General features: G+C 41.3%; 1 protein-coding gene across 1 annotated transcript in view; it reads right to left on the bottom strand.

The window, feature by feature from the left end:
• Nucleotides 1-16,657, bottom strand: part of LOC117292918 (MAGUK p55 subfamily member 5-like) — a 56,036-nt gene that overhangs the window by 28,565 nt on the left and 10,814 nt on the right. Inside the window, exons 4-6 of the mRNA XM_033775130.1 lie at nucleotides 8,419-9,338; nucleotides 2,479-2,611; nucleotides 1,135-1,343 (exon numbers count right to left, since the gene is read on the bottom strand). Of these exons, the coding sequence (XP_033631021.1) occupies nucleotides 1,135-1,343; nucleotides 2,479-2,611; nucleotides 8,419-9,338 (1,262 nt within the window). The remainder of the gene's footprint in view (nucleotides 1-1,134; nucleotides 1,344-2,478; nucleotides 2,612-8,418; nucleotides 9,339-16,657) is intronic.

Below are 16,657 nucleotides of genomic sequence, written 5' to 3' on the forward strand. Positions count from 1 at the left end.
GCAGTATGCAATTCTGGCAATTTTTCTGGAGTAAAAGCCATTTCCATTTCAACTTGAGAATGACAATAGGAATATTTTGAAAAAGGAACCAATGTAAAAGAGAAGGGCCCGATTTCATAGAACTTGCTGAGCACTAACAAACCTTGCTCATTTTGGTTAAGTGCCTTGCTCAAGGGCACAGGTAACATGACTGGAACTCGAACCCACACTCTGCTGCTGACAGCACACAGAGCTTGGGGATGGTGAACTACACCACTCGGCCATGCCAGGCCACACATGTACTGTTCGTTACGGGTACAGTACATGCATGCCTCTTTTCTGCAACATACATAGAAACGACAGCAGCTTGCTTACATGTATATTTCATAATGGGATTCCCACAGAATGTTTAATCCTCAGTCCAGAGTGCTTGTGGCCAGAGGATGAAGGGTGAAGCTTTAGGGATCAGTCGTTTTTAATAGGTGGGCTATCTGGGGAAATGATAGCAGCCTTCAGGCCTGATACTTCATGGAGGCAATGAAGGCGGTTGCCTCCATGCCCCCTTGTCATTGCCTTGGTGCCCTTGAAATGCTCCAGTAGAAATTTACAATTTCCTACTAGGGTGCCCTTTAGCGGAATCGCAGCCTGTCGGATGCAGTTAGCAGGGCATTGTTCACGCACCCGGAGGTGGAGGCACACAAAGTCAATCTCTGGAAACCAACTCACGGACACAGGAGACATGGAAGAGCATAAAATGTCTTACTACACGGGGTGCTGCAAAAGGACACCGTTGTAGAATCAACAGACAAACTGGCCCTCCTCATGCAAGACCGAATTACTTGGGAAAGCCATACTCAAGCCCGCCTGTGGGCGACCAATCGCTTGAGTAGGTATAAACACTCAAACCGGGGACCTATAACAAAAGAGGACAATAGGGTCCATGGTTCGGGAAAGGTTTCCAGTTGGAAAACGTGTACAAAACCAATGAGGGGAGTTGCAAAAAAAGTGAGAGTATAAACAAAAGAGGGACAATAGGAGGTCCATGGTTGCAGGCGTGTACAAGCTTGAGTGAGTGAGTAAGTGCCCTTCATCAAGGAGAAAATGCCTTGGTTCCCTTGCCCCTTCAAAACTGAAGCATACATGTCCAAGCCTTACCTCAGCAGCGAGCTGCTCCACGTTGCCAGTTACTGGCAAAGGCACTTGTTTCTGTTGGTGCACATTGGTGATCTGGTTGTGCACCTTCAACGCTTGCTGGAAGTCTGCGTTGTGGAAGAGCTGGTTGAGGAATCCCAGATTCTCCGCCTTGTCTGCATCGCCGAGCTTACTCTGAATGTGCTCCAGGTTGGCTAGGAGCTTGGACAGTTCTGTGGATGGAAAGAAACAAGAATGATAATAAACCGACCATTATGTAAAGCCTCAAATCTTACAAACAAGAAGTTACGAGTTTCAAGAGAATGAATGTAATGAACAACAGAGGCCAGGGAGTTTTGTAAAGCACTTATTAGAAAAACAACAGCAAACAAATGTCTAGTCCTTAAGTCCAGTTAATATCTCCCGCGAATAAGATAAAAATTTAGACGTCACAATTTCGCAACGAATAATTCGCAACAGTTGAACTGTGTTCAACAGTTGAACTGTGTTCAACACCTATGAAACATTCCCTATGAACACAGCCCTGTGACTTCAAAATTCACTTCGCATTCCAAGGAAGTTTGAACCGTGCTTTATGGAAGTTTACCAAGGAACATCTCCAGACTGGTCCAGTACATCTTTAAACTACTTATTCCAGCCATAAACAAAAAGGAACTTACATGTACCCAGCCGTAGCTCATTATGAAAACTAGCCAAAATTCACAGCAGACTTGCTTCCCAAGTGTTGAGAGTAAACAATTTTCAAAAGGTAAAGTCAAAATCCCCAACAAGACCTACTCTTACAGACAGTCTCCCAACAAATGAAGCTGTGATCTGTTCGAAGAGCATTCTTTAGATATGAGCACGGTTATTTGACACACCCAAACCGCCGACTCGATTACCTCAGCAATGAAACCGAATCCCTACCACAAACACTTCCAACCCTTAAACAAAATATCAAAAAAATAAAAAATATGGAGCTGTTGCTGATCATATCTCGACACTTTGGTCAGATGACATGCTCGAGGAGAAGTGGCTCGCTATGGAATGTCTTGACGAAAAGAAACTGAAGACTAACTCAGCTTGATCTGTTTGTGTTTTGGGGGATGCCACCCCACTTCCATTTTGAAAGTTCTAGTTGGCATTTTAGCTGGCACTCATTATCACCCCCCAATAGCGCATTTCCACTTCTCTATTCCCCAGGGTTACCCCTGGGAAATGAGGGCTGAATGAAAATAAATGAAAAAGGAAATTGGAAACAAATATGAATAGTTTCCTCCCAGTTTTTTTCTGATTAAGACTAAGATCCTTCCAGGCAACCATTTTGAAGGAATCTCCAGTCCCAATAATGTGAATCTTCATACTCACCGATAGCTTTTCTGTTATTATTATTTGTTGGAGCAATACTGGCTTTGGCGTCGGACTCCTCGTCGAAGAGAGCTTTGGCACTGACTGGCTGGAATGCAAGCGCTGTACCTTGACTGTTATTCTGACTGGCATTCTATCAAAGACAAAAACAACAATTGGTCACAATTAATTTTCAAATTCTTATAAATAAAAAAAATAGAAAACCTCTAATAAGCATAAAGTTCACAGGCCTGATAATTCATGGAGGAAACAAAGGCAAATGCCTCCATTCCCCCTGGTCATTGCCTTGGTGCCCTTGAAATGCTCCAGTAGAAATTTACAATTTTCTCGCAGGGTGCCCTTTACAGAGGAGAAAACGTCTTGTGCCCTTTCCCTTTCAAAAACGAAGCATAAAGGCCTGAGTTCTCTTGTATACTTTTAAAGTGAAGTACCAGGTCCATTTGGGTTTGACATGGGGGAGATAAGGGACTTCTGCCCCCTCTAGAAGTGAGACAGACCTCCGGTACCTGAAACTTTGACACCATGCACTACATGCACGATAACTGAAGTTTTCCTGTTGATAGATACATGATACATGTATGCCTGCCTAAAGATTACGATTCTTCTTGTGCTTCCTGTCTGTTTTGGGAATTCATGATACAACATCAGTTGACATCTGACAAACTGAGATAGTGTTTATTAATAACGACTGGGGACGCTAAATATAAAATCAAAGAATGATTCAGATGTGATGTTAAGCGCATTAGAGTATGCTCATGATGGGGATCTGAGATAAATTCTTTCAATTCGGTTGAATCTGATTTATTTTTGTAAAAAATTATCTGTTTACGTTTGAGTTTTTTTATTTAAATAAATATAATTTTTGGAGAGGAGGGATGGAGAATGAAGCGCAAACAAAACCCTAAGGGCAAGTTTAATTGCATGCAAAATGAAGCTGCATGCCTCAAAACAACCAACAGCAGTTGCCGAGATGCCCTGTGCTTTTGCTGTGGTGCCCTTTGCAAAGTTCAAACAAATTCAAATTTTCATCATACATGTACATGTAAAAGTGCCCTTTAAAGGCAGTGGACACTATTGGTAATTACTCAAAATAATTATTGCCAAAAAACCTTTTATTGGTGACGAGTTTTGGGGAGGGGTTAATGGTATAAAACATTGTGAGAAACAGCTCCCTGTGAAGTGCCATAGTTTTCGAGAAAGAAGTAATTTTCCACGAATTTGATTTCGAGACCTCAGATTTAGAACTTGAGGTCTCTAAATCAACCATCTAAACGCACACAACTTCGTGTGGCAAGGGTTGTTTTTTCTTTCATTATTATCTCGCGACTTCGATGACCGATTGAGCTCAAATTTTCACAGGTTTGTTATTTTATGCATATTGTTTTGATACACCAAGTGAGAAGACTGGTCTTTGACAATTACCAATAGTGTCCACTGCCTTTAACAGAGGAAAATTGTTGTGCCCCTACAAGAATGAAATTCAGTGTACTGGTCTTAGGTGTTTTATTTCTAGCATTGGCTAGCGAACATTAGAGGAAGGTTTCCACAAACATATCATTACAATGTACCCCACCACCCAACAAGAAAAACATTGCAATAAATCATGCACGATTGACAGTTTTACCTAAATGTACACAAATGGACTAACAACAATGGACACATTTTGCGCATGTTAATAAACATTTTCTCCATGAATAAACAGATGATAACAGCTTCCAAAGAAAAACCCAACGCTTATGATTAAGCCCTGTGGTATGCGGGCCGAACACAAAGACACGTTTATTGCCTTTGCTGCGCCGGAATCTACATACTATAGATGAAAGGAGGCCTACAAGAGAAAAACCAGTTTTTGTTTGAGCGTTTTTTGGGGTTTTGTTTTTTTGTGTGGGAAAAGTCAGACCAATTGCACATTCTTAGGGCATGTGTTTATGGGTGACCCTGAATGGCTTAGTAATAATGAAAGGTTTCTATTTCATGGTTGAGCATCCAAGAGGAAAATCCACAAAGTTTGAGCTGAGTTCAACCTCATAGCTCTACCTCCCTTACATTGGAGGCCTATGGCCATGTTGTGATTTATTGAGTGTGCACGTTACAGAAATTGTCAAAGGTATTTAAATACAGGATCTTGGTAGAGCTGACAAAAATAGTTGAACCATGCAGACTGTGTTCATGTTCTGTATGATCAACCATGAAATAACAAATTGTAAGGCCATGTTACTTGAGGCATTTTACAACAGGGTCAAAGCACTCTAGAAGACCACAAATTTCAATATCAGTTTCACATATCTTTCTCAGGGGTTAGTTATGGTACTGTTGGACGTCTTCATAGTTTGCCCTTGGCTTTCTTGGTGACAGAAACGGTTTTCATTTCAATGGTCCAGTCAGCTTTTGCTAATTCATATTAAATAGCCATGCTTTTAAACACTCAACTAACCAGCCCGACCACTTGGAGAGAATTCTGACTGGTCCTCAGGTATTTATTTAAACTGGCTTTTGGCTAGCGGGCCGCTGTAACGCTGGTCTCTTGGTGCTCCTGAAGTGATCTGCAGTGTGATTGTTTGCCTCTAAGCTGAAGCTGCCTTGCCAGAACAAGACGCTTGGCAAGCAGAATAAAAGTGAAATTCCTGTAGCTTTTATCCACTAAGGGAATCCTTCCAAATGCCAAGGACATCAAGGGACTTGCTCCCTTTGACTTCACATAACAACAACACGGGTCAACAAAGGAAAGTGCAAAAAGTACAATGGATATGTTATTAAATATCATACACTCGAGTGAACACAAGTGACAATTTGTAGAACTGTGAATTACATACAGTGTACAGAAATATCTTTGAAAATTACATACACGTGCATGTCGTAGGAGAAATTATAAGCTTGCTGGGACCAGGGTTTTTACTTAGGCTCAAAATACACCCTTATCACATGAAATTGTGTGCTTTCAGATGCTTGATTTTGAGACCACGCTGGCCAGGGGGACCAATTAGTTTGTTGTTTTAAAATAGTCGGCAAGCCTTTTCACTGGTCCACATCTTTTATGGTTTTCTTTCGCAATGGTACCTGAGTTTCAAGCCGTTCGAACAACAATGAAGTCAGTGGTTTCCAATCAGCATTTGGATGCAAAGAAATAGCCAGCATGACCACTTGGACTACTAGTCCTTAGAAGTTAAAAGAATACTGTTGATGGAGAAAGCTGTAATTGCAACAGCTTGGAAGTTGACTTTCCCATTTGAATTTAAAGGCAGTAGACACTATTGGTAATTACTCAAAATAATTATTATCATAAAACCTTTCTTGATTACGAGCAATGGGGAGAGGTTGATAGTACTATAAAACATTGTGAGAAACAGCTCGCTCTGAAGTGACGTAGTTTGTCGAGAAAGAAGTAATTTTCCACGAATTTGATTTCGAGACCTCAAAATTAGATTTTGAATATTTGAATATTCGTGTGATAAGGGTGTATTTTCTTTCATTACTATGTCGCAACTTCGGCGACCACTTGAGCTCAAATTTTCACAGGTTTGTTATTTTATGCATATAATGTTGAGATAAAGTGAGAAGACTGGTCTTTGACAATAGACCCTTCCAGTGAAATATGTAAATTGCACATAGTGCGTGCGCACTCAGTGCACAACTCTATGTGGTTGCCAACCAACAGGGTCTGTACGCATGCGTGAATGTAATTAGCATATTTCATGGGAAGGGTCCATTACCAATAGTGTCTAGTGCCTTTATGTTCTTGTTTCTCTCTAGGCGGTCTACAGTAGTCCAGCTCTTGTACGTTTGTGTACCAGGCACGGAAGGCTCCCTATGTGAACCCTTCTAGAGTGATCAAATTCACACTCAAACACCATCAGGGCCTAAGTGGTATTCTTCATCATTTTCATCCTGATAGGTTCACAATGTAATGAGCCTAGTTGTCATTTAGTACCCAATGTGTTTTTGTTTTTTTCTTTCTTGTGTGCAGTATCAGTCACGGAAAGGTCCCAGTGTTGACACGTCAAAAGCGATCAACTCACCACTCTAACAAAATCAGAGCAGCACGGCTTTTTTGCCCGTCTGTTTCTCCATCTTGATTTTTTCATCTTGACGAATTCAGAGCTTTAAGAAAAGAGTTTTATAACCACATGCTTGTTTTGCTGCGAGTCAAACACAGAAAGCACCCAGTGTCAACCCTTCTTCAGCAATCAACAGCCTGCATTCAAACACCATCCGCACAGCATTGGGCAGTTTCATCATTTTAGCCTCGATGAACTCAATAGGAAAAGAGACTTTGTATTGTTATTCCTTACCTTATTTGGACTGAGATCAAAACAGAATAGGGAACACAAAAAGTCGCCATAGGGGAGTTCTAAAGGCTGGGGTGCTTCACACAATAAAATTTTGTGTACAAAGTCTATGAGAGGTTCTAAACAGTGATAAAAGATAAGAAAAAAAGATGCCTCCATAGGGATGCAAAAACTAGAATGTGTGTTTTTGTTTTTGCTGTATTTTCCAATCTGTCTGGCACCAACAGAGAGCTCCAAGTTTCAACTTAAACAACATCTTGTCCTCAATTCTCATCCTACCCAGTGTAATAGACACAACCTTAAGAAAGGAGCTTTTGTCATCACCCCATGTATGCGTCAGTTGTTGTGTTAATTCCCCTACATGTGTATGTGTAGACGATCACCGAGGAAGCATCGTCATGGATACACATGAAAAGACAGATTTCATCCTCAGTGGTGTCTGTCATTGATCTCCGATTCAGTTTCCTGAGGTGCTCTTTGAGTTGATCTTAGCATGCAATGGTGAGTCAGAAGTGAATGATGCAGATCCTTAAAACATCTTGCAAGTAACATACTCTCAAGGGGGGGGGGGATTGTAGGGTGTGTTCCGTCATGTATTGTCCTCATCATGTGCTAAACTGCTTGTTTCGACTAAGCCCTCACTTCCTCGAGGTACCAATTCTACATGTAGACTGGACAATGTGTCGATGGCGTGTCATGGCACAAGCTCTGGTGTGTCTGATCTGGGTGTGGGTTCAAGACCCAGTCATGACACTTATGCCTTTAAAGACTTTTTAATGACAGCTTTGTCCTTCGGATTGGACGTAAAGCCAGATATCCCGTGTTGTGAATGCACGTAAAAGAACCCAGGGTGGAATTCAAACCCACAACCTTTGCAATTCCTTGCCATCAGCTGTTTAAAGTGGCAATCGGCCAGAAGACCACTGTCAAGAGAGAGCACTGTCAAGTTGGGCAAAAGATCAAAGTGTATGAGCAAGGATCGGCAAACCAAGCGACAAAGACCCTGTCCTTCAGAGTACTCAACCTACCCATCATTGGCTTAACAGCTTTAAACCATGTAGCTCATCGCTTGCAACACTGGCAACCACTGAAGGCCAGTCATATACAAAACACACACCAACCGATACAATATGGCGGGGGAATTTTGCTCTTTGTAGTGGCAAGGTTATCTCTCATGTCAAACACAATATTTTCAGGCATGCAGCTCATCAACCCCCCAAAAAATAAGAGGAAAATTTTAGGACATGCGGATATTTGCAGCACGCATTGCTTTAGAGGGAAGGTATACCTTTGATAACCACTCCTAAAGATAATGGCCCGAAAAATTTACTTGGTTGTAAGTGCAGCAGCTTTCGACAGAATGAAAGCATTTTGAGACACATTACATCGACAAGACACAGGACTCTGGTTTTTCTGAATGTTTTTGTGACCGAGTACAGCCAACTCTGCACAAGAACCATTTGTCGACTAGCGGCAATTTTCCTCTTGTAATTGGCTCTTCTACGATGAGGAAAATTTGTGTTAAAACCCTTCAAAGGGCACCACGGCAAAAGCACAGGGAACAAAGGCAAAAGAACAGGGCACCACGGCAATTGCTGTGGGTGTAGTGGGTTAAGGCGCCGTTTCAGGATTGACATTTTCTTAAAATACTAACCTGTTGCTCAGTTCCTCGTTGGTCGGTCCCCAGCTGCTCCTCCGTTCGTTGGTTTTTAGACACGCCCTTCTGGGGTTTCCCCAGGTGGGAGTTGGGCATAATGTCTGTCCCATTGGGTACGGAAGAGCCACCATTCTGATGGGGCGGCGAGTGGTTATACTGGGGCGGTGGGTTCTTCATGCCGCTAGCGGCCACGAAGCCAGGCGGGCAGTCCACTGCCACCTCACGAGGCATTCGCCTCTCTTGTTTAGACGGTGTGGTTTCGGCCTGCACAACCATCTCGGGTTCATTCTCTTGGGTTTGCTTGGAGGACTGGGTTGGCTCGTCTAGTTTATCCAAAGCCAACGGGGTAATCTCTACGGGGGTGACGACGCTCCGCACCAACTGGGGCTCCTCTATCGTTTTCCCTTGTCCGTTATAATCCGGGTACTCGTAGGATTTCACACTTTCCGTATCTTCCAAGTTCGGCTCGACGGCGACACTGGTGGTTACAATATTAACGCCGTTGTTTTGCAGTCCGATATCGGGGAGGCTGTCCGTACTACTACTGTATCCCTCATTATGAAATCCGTTCAGCTTAGTAGTGATATCCACACCCGCGTGCTCGCCAGTCAGTTTCACGGCCTCTATCGTGGGCTCGCCGCTTAAGTCCCCGTTCACAAGGGGTGCATCTAGGTCCGTTGATAAACCATTCTCTACTGCAGAAGGCCCACCAGAGAATCCATCCTCTGTAATGTGAGTTGGTTCGGTGAAACCATTGATCACTTCACCGGAAGCATTGGTTAGTGGTGGGAGGTTGGACAGGTCGACGGCGTTGACATTGTTGTGCTCTGCGAGTTTGGCGATCTTATTCCGAGCCTGCTGCTCGACGGCGATAACGTAGGCCTCTTGTACTTTCTTTTTGTCCTGCTCTGGTTCTCCTGTAATACGAGGATTCAAGAAAAAAACAAAAGTCAAAACTGATCTCAAAATTCTTCACATGTTTGCATCCTATTTCCTGATAAGGAAACTCCAAACAGAAGGTAATCAAAAACCGTTTCTGCCACGCTATCTAGAAAGCATTGAGCTCTATATGAACCAAAGAACTCTATACACAACTTCTACTAAGGGAAAAAAAAAATACAAAAAGTTTCTTGATGGAAACAGATGGAAGTGAATGAACAAATAAATGAATGAACTCAGTATTACAACATGCAAACAATCTCTTACAATAAATATACTTCAATATTCTTATGATATAACACCCAGTCAAAAGTTATACCTGAGACTACAAGTATTTTGCTTGTATTTTACTGCATTAGCAATGGTGAAAACCACACAAAGCAACATGATGAACTATCATAGACAATTCAACTTCTTTCAAGTATGTAGACTTGGCACCATGGCCGAAGCTACATGTTGCTCTTCAAAAATGGCTGAAGCTGGCTCTTCAACATACAAGCGACAATATCGTCAATGTCCCCCCCCCCCCATACAAAACGCTACTGGTGCTATATGTACCAATCCAACCTCCAAACTACACACATGTGTATGTTAGAAGATGGACTTTTTCAATGCCAGATACCCCGAGCCAGCGGCTCTGATGGGACTCACGACCAAATCTCAGAGCTCCGATGATTCAACAACTCAAGCGTATCCACGATGTTCAGATTCCCAAGAAACAACTTGCCCCCGAGTCATCCAAAAACCGTTAATGAGCTCCGGCAAGGCACATTGATGTTAAAAGATGCACTTTTCTAGCAGCAGATACTCTGAGCCAGCGACGCTGATGGAACTCACGATCATGTCTCAGAGCTCCGATGATTCAAACACTCAAAGCGTCTCCACGATGTTCAGATTCCCAAGAAACATCTTGCCCCCGAATCACCAGAAACCGTCAATGAGCTCCGACAACGCACATTGATGTTAAAAGATGCACTTTTCTAGCAGCAGATACTCTGAGCCAACGATGCTGATGGAACTCACGGTCATGTCTCAGAGCTCCGATGATTCAAACACTCAAAATGTCTCCACGATGTTCAGATTCCCAAGAAACGACTTGCCCCCGAGTCATCCAGAAACCGTCAATGAGCTCCTACAGCGTCAACAAGTCTGTCTGACTTACGCAGTCGGCTGCGGTTCAGAGTAGTTTTTTTTTTGTTTTTTTTCCAGTGATATTGTTCATAGCTCTGTTCCCCAGTGGATTCCAGCCACGAATTAGTACCAGAAATGAGTAAGATTCCGTTCCAACCATCTTGCGTGCCAAGACAGTAACATACACTGCTTAAAGGGAGGGTACATTAAATACATTGCCAATTTCTTAAGCATTAAACCTCCTCTTCTTGGGAACTTTTTGACGCACGTTGCCTTCCATTGTCCGTTGATTGATCATTGCCTAACGTTTATTGCTTTTAAATATTTTATTGTATTGATGCAATTTAGCTATTGGCTACAAGTTCAATTTTAATAAACCATCAAAAATAATAATAACGTTTCAAGCGAGTTGACCAACCATTTGAAAACAATTTTCAACTGCATTGGCTGTATGGTAATGACACAACTGTGCACAGAAGTGAACAAGTTTTTGGCAATTTCATAATAGCAGGAGACCGAGCCTTCTCCAATGCAGGCCCCAGCTCTGTTGAACTCACTACCAGATAGCTGCAAAAATGCAAACTCACTTGAATCATTCATGAATTTGTTGAAGACTCACTTGTATCGTTGACAGTGATTGTATTTGTTTTGGGCCATCTTAAAATTTTGATTTGATCTGTGTTGGAGGCATCCAAGTGCTTTGCAAGTTCAAAATTTGTTTAGGAGCTACTTTGAAATTCAATGCAGAGTATGATAATATTTGCATTTTTTGCTAAAGCGAACTCTTGAAGAGACCACGAAACAATATTTACAAACATGAATAAAAAGTACGTAAATTGTGTAAGTCATCGACTAAGCAACTGAACTTGCCACATCACTGAAAAACAAGGAACAGCGGAATTATCCAATATCCCCCATGCTTTCATAATAACCACGCAATAAGCATGTCCCACTAAAGCCCATGACTGTCTTGAATAATATCTACAGACGGCGTTTCAGTTCACAAGCATGACAAGTCAATGTGGCAGTGAGCCAGGGACTTTGTCAAACTCTTTTTGTCGATTAATGGATTTGTATTCTCAAAGAAACTCATCGTCAGGGTTTACCGTTTGTCCTTAACTTTTTCAGTGACTGGCCAGTAGAACGAGGGCCCAATTTCATGCAGAAACTACTGCTTAACAAACTTCTTTGCTAAGCAAAAATTGAGTGGGGCACAAGCCACAACAATGCAAACTTAATGTAATTTTGGATGTGACCTGTTTATGTTTTAAGCAATACTTTTTTGTGCTTACAGGCTTTATGAAATTGGGCTAAGTTAGCTTGTCATTTCACTGGTCCCTCAGTTTGTCACATTCATCAATTTCATATTAAACAGGGATGTATATTCAACACCGAACTAGCCGGGCCATGCCACTTGCATGAATTTTGACTGGTCCTCAGGCATTTGACCAGCAGACCACTGTTAAAAGTAGTGAGGGAGAACACCGATTGTTAATGTTACTTGGGATATGGCAGTCTTTATGCAAACATAATGACTGGAAGAACAAAATTATTACAATTGCATTCACAGTAAATTGATTTTAGAGTTCTGGGTACTTTGGTAAACTTATTTTAATCTAGTCTCAATGGCTAAGTTGTGATGTCATGCACAGAGTGCCCAGCATCTGCTTAGCCCATACAAAGTTCAGTCTGTTCTCTTTTTAGTGTGGCTAGACAATTCGTAATATAAGAAGCTTGGGTTACAGACTACTTGAGGGCATATCCACCAAAAATGTCTACACACTTGGACATGTTGAATCATTAAGAGTGTGCATGTCTTGAATTTCATTTTAAAGTGCCTGGACTCTCCCCCCCCCCCCCCCCCCCCATTTACACCCATAATTCACAGTCTTTTCTACAGGGGAAATTTAAATTATTTTTAAATTCTTGCAAAGCACCACTGACCAAGGAGATTCCATTACCAGTTGTAACAAAAAATGTTATGGGTTTATTTATTTCATAGCATTTGAAAACAAGCAAAAAACTACAGGTAGAAACTGAGGAGGGGGTGGGGGGGGTAAGTAGGGTTAACGACTAAGGAAACATTTTGGCAGTTTGTGTGGAGTGGGCATGGCTAACACACAGGAAAAGGAAGTCTTTACTTTTCTTTACTTAACATTTTAAAATGAAAGTTGCAGTTTATGTACATAGTTTTTGGTCTTCAGTGTTCTACCTTAACAGTGGGTTCACTGCCATGGCCGTAAAATGCCAGTTATAACACTGGGACAAGTCCAAATTATCTCCAAGTGGTCCGACAGGCTAGTTCAGTATTAAAACGCATTCCTATTAGGTATGAAAAATGGACCAGTGCAAAAGCTTTATAAAGACCAGTGAAATTACAAGCCAACTGGCATGGTCCTGCCTGCTAGTCACTTAAAAAGGACAAACCCTTTTATGTAAGTGTTCAATAGATTTACAAATTACAAATTTACATGCATTTGGTACAAAGTACCTCCCTGTGCAAGTTACCCATACTGCTGGCTCTCAGCCTTGGCTGCCATGGCAGCCACTGAAACCTTGTAAAAACCGACATGCCATGATGACAATGGTAGAGGAGAAAGTATTGTCTGACATCAAAAGCATTATTTGCAAACAGAGTTGCAGGGTCTATAATGGCACTATTAATAAGGCAGGCACAAAGCTCACCCTACAAGCACTAAGTATAGGACTCTAGGAATTCAGATGCTAGGCCCGACTACTTGGAATATATATTACTTGGAGAGGGAAAATGTTGGGTTTTTTTGTTGTTGAAAGAACTAAGACTGTAGCAACTTGTTTTTTAAATAAATACCAGTCGCAATTCAGTCAGCCATGTGTTAGTGCAGGTATTATATGATATTTGGTCCTTTGAAATAAGGGCCTGAATATTTCATCGAGTAAAAGGGCTGAGTGGTCATCGAAAGCTGTTTTATCCACTTATGAAGAAAGGATTTTAGATACAAATACTTTGCAGAAGGAATAGGCACGGAATAACACTATGAGCTGTATGATAAAAAAACATCTTTGTATTTAAAAGTAAATCCTGTACTTTGTTCTTAAAGGCTAGGATTGTCCTTAAAGGCTAGGATGAGCAATGGTGCTATTTACTCAAGTGTTGATGCCAATGCTCAAGGAATAGTAAACAAATAACGGCAAATGTATTTATTTCCTTGTGTCTTTAAGACTCTAGGAACTGTATATTTTCAAAGTCGGTCCACGCGAGTAAATATGAAACTTGGACATGTGCGAACCATGTATGTTTGACAAATTTGTCTGAGGGGTACTTAGCTTCTATATTTAGCATTAGTGTGGAGTGCCAATGACCAATTGAAAGTACCAACAAGTACTTTGTGTATCCACTGTTCCCTATAGTATTTAATATCATGGAGCAAACCAGCCGTCGATTTCACAATATTCCTAACTTAAGACTAATCTTAGGACTTAGGACGAGTCCCAACCCTGCACTGTAGCATGCAGACCTTAAGATTAATCCCAAGTTAGGACGAGTCCTAACTCGAGATAAGACAAGTCTTTGTGAATTCGACCCCGAGTACATGTGCTATGTACAAGTAGCCCTTGCTCTCTAATGTATCTGACACCACACACAGCAATTTAACACTAGTCTGAACTCTTTCTCTCATTACAGCCCATACCATCTTCACAAACAATTCACCCTCAGGGGTCAGGTCACCAGACTTTTTTAAACACAATATAATTACCTTGACACAAGTGCCCTGAGGAATGTGTCCTCTATCTACATAATAAACACTTACCAGTACAACAAAAGTCACAACTAAACTGTCATACAAGACTGCACACTCAGAGCTCCATGGTACGATGAAAACAAACAATGGTGTGTATACAGTCATAATAACAATTTACATACCATGATAAGTGCCTGGCTGTATTGCATGCAACAGGTTGTATTTTGATAACCTTTCTGTGGTGTAAACTTGGTCTAAACATGGAGGTAGAAATCCCTCCATGGTCTAAATGTACAAAAAATAGAGTACACACAGTACACAAAATATTGTACACTCAGTATACAAAATATAGTACACACAGTAAACAAAATATAGTACACACAGTACACAAAATATAGTACACACAGTACACGAAATATAGTACACACAGTACACATAATATAGTACACACAGTACACGAAATATAGTACACACAGTGTTACAACGTAATGTACCTAATGTTAAATGCACGAGCCTGTTGCTTGAAAGGGCAAGAGAAGGCATTTTCTCTTTGATAACGGGTACCCCACATGTATTATAAGGAAATTGTAAATTTCTACTGAGCATTTCAAGGGCACCAAGGCAATGACAATGGGGGGCATGGAGGCAATCACATTCGTTGCCTCCGTGAAGTATAAGGCCTGAATGCAAACTGTGGTAGAAAATGATTGATGTGGAAGCAGTATGTAGGCCTACATGTACCATTTATTATATGTACTATATGTATTATGTGTCCACATGTGTTGTTCTGATTGGTCTCTCCACTCGTCTGACATATTTTGAATTGTCTCAACTCTTTCCAATATAATCCCACTTCTGATTTATATAGGCCTACCACACACACAGATCCTAGTCATTTGGTAGCGGAAACGCTTCATGATGCTTTGTTTATTTTACCATAGTGCCCCAACGCTCCAAATTTTATTATAGGAGTCCTATATGGATAATTGTAGAATGCTTTGGCAGACCTGAGTTATGTAAATGGCAACTAATAATGCCAAGCCTCAAGTCTCAACACTGCCCCTCTACTAACCAAACTAAAGTCCCTGGCCTAAACAACCTTGTACTTCCTCTCAGACAAACTTCCTGAGCACTCGAGGCTTAAGACTCATTTCTCTCAGCCAGTAATTCTTACATCCTTGAGTAGAAATAACTCCTCCTTAGTGCTACACTGCAACAACCTCTAAGATAAGATGACCTCAGGAACTGGAATCTTTAATATATTTTTTCAAGTCGAGCCAAGGCTGGATAAGATCCTGTGTGTGCAGACGTCAAGCAGGATTGACAAATGCCCATATTGCATCTTTTCAATTGATACAAGCTCAAGTAATACTACATGTACATGTGCGTTCTTACGTTGATATAGTGCTTTATCACACCCCTAAGAGGCGTATCAAAGAGCTCAGTATTTATTCCAACAAGGTATGTGGAGCTATGAGACCTATTCTTTATGGCATCATATAATGGTTTACAAGATGCTGTGGCGCAATATTCTGCCGATCATCAAACTAGGAACACTGGGGCGAACCCCTTCTCTTTTTGATAAAGTGCATCAATTGGGTTCTTTAATGTGCATTACATAACACACGGGACCGACTGATTTACATGTGCGTCCCATCCGAAGGACGAAGCATCGTGGTTAAGTGTCTTGCTTTTAAGGACACGGGTGTCATTACAGGGACTCGAACACACACTCTGCTGATTAAAAACACCAGAGATTGAGTCCGATGGTGTTAACCGCTAGGCCATGACACACCACTAGTAGTGTCAATTCCATTGGTGTGCACATAGAAATCCTGAAAACTGGTTCACAATATCCTCTTAGTCTTGGGATGTAAGCCACAGGATGTTTCATGTTAGAGGTTTACCGACTTTCTGACATCACTATAAATAGAAATTGTAAAGGTTCTGTCATAACAAGGGCTGTGTCTCTCCTGCTTATAAAGCATTCTCTTAAAAAAATTATAACCGTCACCTTTCAATTCTTCCTTCAAAATTACTCAATCAGTTGTCATCAAGTCAACACGATCCTGAAGAAGTAGGCCTCATGCCTGACTCATTGTATTTTCTAAAGCCAAGTACATGAATGACATACTACATTTTTAAGTCCACTCTACAACACACATGAACAACAACACACAATCTACATCCCAAGTAGATAGACACGGTGTTACTGCAACCGAACTATGTATTTTGTATCCCGCCACGGAATTCCTCAACTCCCATACACATGAAGTAAATATGTACCACAGGGTTCAATGTTTGGTCCACAATGTGACCACAGGGTACAATACTTGGTCCTCACCGTTAATGAACTCCTTCATGTCACCTGATGACTGTACTTGTTATAAATATACAGGTTGACTTAAGGTTTTATATAAAGAATCAAATCTATTCTTGATTAT

The sequence above is a fragment of the Asterias rubens genome, chromosome 1 (assembly GCF_902459465.1).
Source record: "Asterias rubens chromosome 1, eAstRub1.3, whole genome shotgun sequence".
Taxonomy (NCBI): Eukaryota; Metazoa; Echinodermata; class Asteroidea; order Forcipulatida; family Asteriidae; genus Asterias; species Asterias rubens.